The 7628-nt window shown below is 46.1% G+C and overlaps 1 protein-coding gene across 1 annotated transcript; it reads right to left on the minus strand.

Annotated features, from left to right (window-relative positions):
• Positions 1-5786: 5786 nt before the first annotated feature.
• Positions 5787-6158, minus strand: LOC120702018 (translation initiation factor IF-2-like). Its single transcript, XM_039985796.1, has one exon. The coding sequence runs from the start codon at positions 6156-6158 to the stop codon at positions 5787-5789; it is 372 nt and encodes a 123-aa protein (XP_039841730.1).
• Between the last annotated feature and the right edge of the window lie 1470 nt (positions 6159-7628).

Genomic DNA, 7628 nt, shown 5'->3' on the forward strand with positions numbered 1-7628 from the left:
ACTAAGGGAATAATGATATCTGTATCCAGGAAGAACAATTTCAAGAGCAAGGAGGCATATTATAGTAAGAGCCTCGCAAGTCCTCTTCTTGCATCTTGAAAGAGAAATTTCCTTTCTCCCTGAATACGTTGTAACAAGATTAAGTCTCCTCACCAGAGATGTCAATTCTTGGGTACTTCCGTCCTGAAAATCCCAAGAGTATGACACAACTAGATGCAACCAGTCCGCAGAGAACCTCCCTCATTGGTAGATGAAAGGGAATGATTCCCATAATGGATCTAACGAGGGCAGTGGGGTTGCAGGGCTTGGCAGCAGAGACTTCTCTTGTCACTCGCAAGTACTCTTCTAACACCTAGTTGCTGGAGGAATTCTACAAACATCAGTAGGGCGAGAGCTTTCTAAACAAGAGCACCAGTTGAGAGCCATGTCTTTAGAGGTTTGGGTACTCCTGGCAAAGCTTCTTGCTCGCCTTTTATAGCCGCGTGGGTTTCACTGGGAGACGACCCGTGACGCTATAGCCATAGCGGTCACGGGTGTAATAGCGCGGATTCTCCGCACAGTGAATCTCCACGTGAATGCACAGTAAAGAGATAAGTATCCCGAGTTTTATTCTTCAGGATATCACGGGTGCAATCAGTGTGGCATATCCAATCGTATCATTTTCCTGGGATATTACCTGAAAAAGAGATCTTTTGGGTATCGGATCTGATTAAACTTGCTGATATTTTTGGAATAAAATCAGATGCCACGAATTAGATCCTTAATTCCAAATCTTGACTCGGGGGCTATCCGTAAGATACGGGATTTTGATTTAAGGCTCGGGGGCTATGGGATATGTGGCATCAGAGATTTATTTTTCAATTTTCTTGGAAAATAAAGGAAGAAAAAGACTGAAGTGACCCTCAGCCTGATTCTGCGATTCAACCTAAGGCTCGGGGGCTACTCCATATGGAGTGCGAGTACTTCGCGCACCACATATGATAAAGAATTCGGGGCATGAGCACCTCACAACCTCAAAGCAACTAGAAGAACTTGGAAGACTACTCGATGTACTCGAAGAAAGACCCAGAAGCAACCATAAGGATGTTCTGACTACTTGAAGTACTCGGAGACGCCTCGCCAAGTACTTGACGCCTGTAGGACTCGGCTATGAAGAGATCGTGGGCTTGTCAGACCCGGGGCAGCGGGACTGGTCATTGGCATAGAATGTTCTAGAGTAAGGGATAGCACATGGATGTACCTTACCTCCCTTGTAACTACCCGAATAGGTGTAGAACTAGCTGCAGTACAAGGAAACTAACCGACCGGATTGTAGTAGGACTCTAACAGGACTCGGCTAGGACTTTCCATATAACCCTGTCCCCCCCCCCCGGAATATATTACGGCGGGCAGGGACCCCCTCAAAAGACATCAACACCTAACACAATACAAGCAACCACACAGGACGTAGGGTGGTACGCACCTCGCGGCCCGAACCTGTCTAAATCCTTGTGTTCCTTGCACCATCGAGTTCCAGAGCTAGTCGATCCCTTGCCTACAATCCTACTGCTAAGGGTATCTCTGAGCAGGATTGTCGGCTAAACACCGACATTTGGTGGGTTAGATCCCTCTTGTGGAAAAAATTAATAAAAGATTGGATGGTTGGAAGGGGGGGCACCCTCTCTCTAGGAGGAAAACCGACTCCTTTGAATGCCTGCCTCAACAGCATTTCTTTATATAGCATGTCCTTATACATGCTGCCAGAAACAACTTTAAAATAGATGGATGTGGTTAGGAAGAGATTTTTTTTTGGCAAGGGGGTGTAGTTTGAGGAAAAAGTAGCACTTAGTAAAGTGGACCGAGATTTGCAAGTTGAAAAAGAAAGGGGGTTTGGGGATTAAAGATCTCAGAAAAATGAACATCAGCTTACTATGCAAATGGTGGTGGAGGCTGGAGAAGGGTGAGGGCCTGTGGCATGAGATTGTGAAAAAGAAATACATGATGTAACCTTTTATTTCCTTGTTGGAAAGAAAAGCATGTAACTCCCCCATATGGAATGATTTGCTATCTGTCAAAGATACTTATGTACTTGGGAGGAAAATGGCAGTGGGAAAAGGTGAGGCCACTAGCTTCTGGTTTGATAAGTGGTGCGGTGATTTCTCTCTGAAAGACAAGTTCCCTCTCTTGTCTGAAATCAACAATGAGCAAAAAACAACTGTAGCCCGGATGGCTAGTAGTGGTTGGAGACTAACTTTCAGATGGTGGCTGAATGAAAGTTTACAGTCTCAACTGAGGAAACTAACAGATTTGCTGACCTCCTTTGCTGTGAAATAGGAAGTAGATACTCCCAAATGGATTTGCGACAAGTCTGGTACCTTCACTGTCAAATTAGTTTATGAACATGTGTGTAAATAAAGCTGGAGCTCAGTACAGCTTAATCTGGTGGACGAAATTACCCCTCAAGATCAAAATCTGGTTGTGGTTAATTGAACAAAACGCTATCCTTACAAAAGATAATTTAGCTAGAAGAAACTGGTCGGGAGATTTGGATTGCCTCTTTTGCAATTCCAATGAATCCATTGCTCATCTTTTTATTTGGATGTGATGTGGCAAAGTACGCCTGGAGTCTTGTAGCCTATGTGCTAGGCGCAAGTAATAGACCTGGGTCCTTTGCTCAATTCTGGATGTGGATTTCATCTATTTTACAAAACAACAAACAGTTTCATATGGTTGGCCTGGCAGCTATATGCTGGGCCATATGGAAAGCACGAAACAATATTTGTTTTGAAAAGAAGATAATCAGATCTACGGAGATTGTGTGCTCAGCAATCTCTTTTCTGAATTACTGGGCAGGGTAACAGAGGAGCCACGACAAGGAGGCATTGGAGACCGGTGCAGAAGTCCTCAAGAAAACGACGTTGTATTTCCACCCCCAAGATGCTGGAGAGGGCAACGGGACAGTTCTTCTACAACGATGTGCCCGGCGCGTGGGAGATCTTCCAGTTTTTCTTAGTCTGCTCTCCTATTCAAAGCTTAGTTTGTTCTAGTTCCAGTTAATTTGTTGGTGACCTTGTTGGCCCCTGTTGTGGCTTGCTTGCCAACCTCAGAGTGGGGTTTTGTTCGGTATACTTGTTTAGTCACGGACTCCTTTTGCTTTCGCTCTTAGGTTTTCTTAACTAATTTGATGGCTGAACCTTTGTTTGCGATGTTGTAATTTCGTTACGATGAGTAATGAAATTCGGGTTTCATTACGATGAGTAACGAAAATCGGGTTTACCACGTGGTGGGAAAAAAATAAATTATGATGTTTGCATGTCTTAGATGTCTAAGACAGATTCCACTATACTAACATTTACTACTCATTCAGGGAGCAGTATCATCTGGTGGCATTCTAGCTGAAGGTAATAGTGTATGTCCTTTCCCAAGCAGTAAGAATATTACAAATCTTGATTTTTTTTAAGTGGCAAATTGAAGGTTTGTTATAGCCGTGTATTTGGTATATGCACATTGATATGGTTTCCTTTAGCCATGGCCCTTGGCTTCACTGACTACGTTTTGATACAGAACCAATAAGAAGTAGCAAAATTGAGCTACATTGATTGGCTAATACCATTCTAGCTAATAGCCTGTAAAGAGATAGCTTCTATTCTGTCCCAAGATGATCATTTTGTGGATGCTTTCACTCACAAGGTAAATTCTCTCTCAAGACAAATCACGTTCTCTCACCTGCCCTTCTCTACATCATTTTTGGAATGCAGACTCACCTAACAAAAGGAGATGTGTTAAACATGATTCTTTTGTGCCAAATTTAGTTATTCCTGAGTTGATCCTCTCAATGTTTAAATTACCAACCAGTGTTGGCTGAAAAGGTTGGAAGTGCTCATCATGGGGAGAGTGTCTGCTGCTACAACGTGAGAACTTAGTTCGATGAGCTCCCCACTCCTCACCTGATTCTGGAGATTACACCATTTGCAGCTAGACATGTTATCGATAATGACTACCAAAGGCGGAGAGGCTTGAGATGGTGTCGAGGCTGAGTACTTCCATTTAAAAACTAGGGACTGATTTCCATTTCCCTAATATTTTCTTTGCCCAAGTTGTAAATTGTTTACCAGTGGGCCTGTAAATTGATACGGTTGGCTAAGAACTACGTATACCCAGAGTTCTGCACAGATTGCCTATTAATTTGAGGTCAAAAACACATTCTATACTCGATCGTTTCAGAGTCCTTTGCTAAAGTATAACAATATACTCAAGGGACTGATTCTTGGGTTTTATCATGTGTCTAATTATCATTGTCTTAGTTCAGTCCTAATATTCTACCGTCTGCACCAGTGCTGTGAGTAGTGTGAAATTTGATTTGGCCAAAAATTGGCTTGGTTTGCTAATGTGATTCTTTGCAAAAACATGGATTGTTTGTGATTTATTTATTGTCCATCTAATTCAATTTTTGATAAAGTTAATAGATCTCTTTGACTATCAAAGAATCTAATTTTTCTTACTGTCTTTAAAAAGTTTTCAGCTCTTGTAATAACTCACGGGCACAAACCTAGTATAGTAAAAAAATAAATACTTGTGGAATACCAGCACTAAGGACATTTGGGCACAAAACCCAAAGCAAGAGGAACGGCTAGGGTAAGTTCTACCAGAGCTTCACGGTGCACCGACCATTTTTCCCTCCGGGAAAAGTCCGGTTTACAACATCGAACTGTCATAAAAGTTCGATTTTCAACTTTTAATTATGAAACCGCATAACAGAGACCATCTAACTGTTGAAACTGGACAAATATAGCCCCTCAAGTGGTTCATAAGGTGGTTTTGCATTTTGTGATAATTAAGAAATCAAATTTAACCTAAAAATTATAAGTAACTCATTTTAAATCAAAAAATAGAAAACTAGTATCAAAATTTTCTAAAAATATAATCTATCTATTGGCACGAAACTTACCATTTATTTAGATCCAATTTTTTATATTCATAATATTTGGTTGCTTGTAGTTATGCCTATTATTTTTGAATAACTAAAATTCAAATAGAGCAACATAGCTTACATTTTTAGAAAAAAAATTGGTACTAGTTTCATATTTTTTATTTAAAATGAATTAGTTTTGATTTTTTAGATCTAATTAATATTTTTTTAATTTTTTATAAATACAAATTCAAAAAGGGCCAATTGCTAGATTTTGACGGTTGAATGGTTTATGTTATCCGGTTTTGTACTTAAAAATTAAAAATTAAACTTTTACAATAATTTAAAGATGTAAATCGAGTTTTTTCCTTTCACTTTGCCGTCTCTCTATCTCTGATCTCTCTAGGGTGGCATATTAGGCTGTCTGCAGCGGTACCCTATAAATGGTACTGCAGGGTGAATATACAGGAAAATGGTCCACAACGGCGTTCGCTATGGCGCCCGGTAAAATTGCGGAAGGGCTCGCCTTCGCTATTCTGAGCGGAGGTAGAGAAGGCCCGCTACGCGCAGATGTGGCACGGGGCCCGCACGTCCGCGCCCTATCCCAACTGCCCCAGCCCCGACGAACCGGCGAACGGAGATGACCGACAAGCACCCCACCGGATGGAGGAAGGAGGAGGGAGGGGCCGCCGCCGCCGTGAGGAGCCATCACCGCCGCGAGGCTGACTGAGCTCGAGCGTCGAGGAGGGAGGCCGGTGGAGATCGAGCTCCCGATCCGTCGCCAAGGAGGAGGTGGTGCTCGCGGCACCACCGTCGCGAGGCCGACTGAGCTCGAGCGCCAAGGAGGGAGGCCGGTGGAGCTCGAGCTCCCGATCCGTCGCCGAGGAGGAGGTGGTGCTCACAGGGCCGCCAGGATCTGGAGGAGGAAGGAGGCGCCGCCGCCGGTCCTCCCGCACGCGGATTCGCTCGCTCGTCCTGCAGCAGCGGGCTCGCCGCGCCAGACCCCACCACCGCCCCAACCACCACCATGCTGCCGAAGGAGGGCCCCGCTGCACGCTCGCCAGCCACCGCCGCCGCGCGCGGGCTGCTCCGCAGCGCCGCTCTGCCGGTCCGTCGCGCCGGGCGTGGGCCGCCACGCCGCGGTCGGTCCGCCAGTCCGCCGCGCGGCGAACGACGACAAGGGAGGGAGACGGGCGAGTGCCGCTCCGCCGGACCGCCGCGCCGCAGCCCCTCCGCCGATCCGCCGCGCCAGGGAGGGGAGGAACGCCATGGCCCCTGTGTGCTCGCTGTCCTGCGCGCTCGCCGGCCGCCGCGTGAGGGAGGAGGGAGGACGGCGCGGCACGGCTCGGTCCCTCGGCTGCTGGCCTCACGGTCGCGCGCCGCGGCTTGGTTCGTCCCCATCGGCCTCCGTTGCGCCTGCGGTCTGCCTCCGCGAGCGCGGATCCACCGAGGAGAGCTCCACCTGAGCCCCTGCTCCCTGCTCCTTCAATTCGACGCTGGAGAGCCGCACGCGGATTCCGAACGCTGGCCGCTGCTCCCTCATCGCAGGCCCTGTGCCGGCCACGCCGCCGCTCTGCGCAGGGGTACGAGCAGGGGAGGGAGGAGGAGTGCGCGGTGGGGGAGGTGGAGCGAGGAGGGCCGGCGGCGGTGGGGCGGAGGGTGCTCGCCGGCGAGGATAAGGAAGGGGGCGCCGCGGGTAGGGAGGAAGAAAGGGGCGCCGCGGGGAAGAAGCAGCGTGGGGAGAGAGAAAATATGGGAGGGAGGGGGCTGACATGTGGGTCCTGTGATGGGTAGTTGATATAGAGAAGAGTTTTAGAGGATGAATAGATGCAGCTGAAAGCATCTAGGCTCTCAAGGTATGTTTCGGTGATTAATGACAACCATTTTTGTGACTAATGAGTTTGTGCAGCTTCATGAAATTTTATCGCTCATTGGATCATATGTTAAAGAGGCCCCTCAATTTCATTACTCAAAAAGGCAATCTCGGTATTCAACTCAAGTATATAACAAGACTAAGGATCTTTCTAGTCCTAAGTGTCGCAAGGTCGAGAAGGACACTTAGGTTAGTATAGGTTTTATAGTTTTGTAGAGGTCGCACTATTAAGAGGGGTTAAGGCCAAGTAACTTGAGCATGGACATGGTCAATCAAAAATGGATGCACACATTGGTCACTCAGGCTATTGGAAGCTCAAACAAGTGTTACTCAACTCATATCTCAAGAAAGTTTAGATTTCACTCGAGACTCAAATCAAAACAGACAAAATCAAGAAAAAGTCTTATCACCGGTTTAACCGACGCTATTGCTTTTCTATACGTCGGTTAAACGCAGTCATTGAAACCTGGACACTGTATTCACCAGTTTAACCGACGCTGTTCAAAATTAATGTCGGTATAGTTGTCCAGAACATTAGTTTTTCGTGGGTTTCTGAGTTTATACACACCGATTAAACCGACGATGGATTTGAGTTAACGTCGGTGTAGTTGTCCAGAGATTGGTTTTTTCAGTTAATTAGTGGACAGCTACATTCACTGGTTAAACCGATGATACATCAGTCAAATTGCCTGTGCAATAACAGCTAGTTTTTCAAAGAGGATGTTTACATTCATCGGTTGAACCGGCGATTACTCTGGAGGGATCGACGGATTAACCGGCGTTGCGTACTTTTTCTGACAGCTTTTCTCCAACGGCTCTATACTCGTGAGCTGCCTATATATACCCCTCCAACGGCTCCAATGAGTT

This window comes from Panicum virgatum, chromosome 4K (genome assembly GCF_016808335.1).
Source record: "Panicum virgatum strain AP13 chromosome 4K, P.virgatum_v5, whole genome shotgun sequence".
NCBI classification, from domain to species: domain Eukaryota; kingdom Viridiplantae; phylum Streptophyta; class Magnoliopsida; order Poales; family Poaceae; genus Panicum; species Panicum virgatum.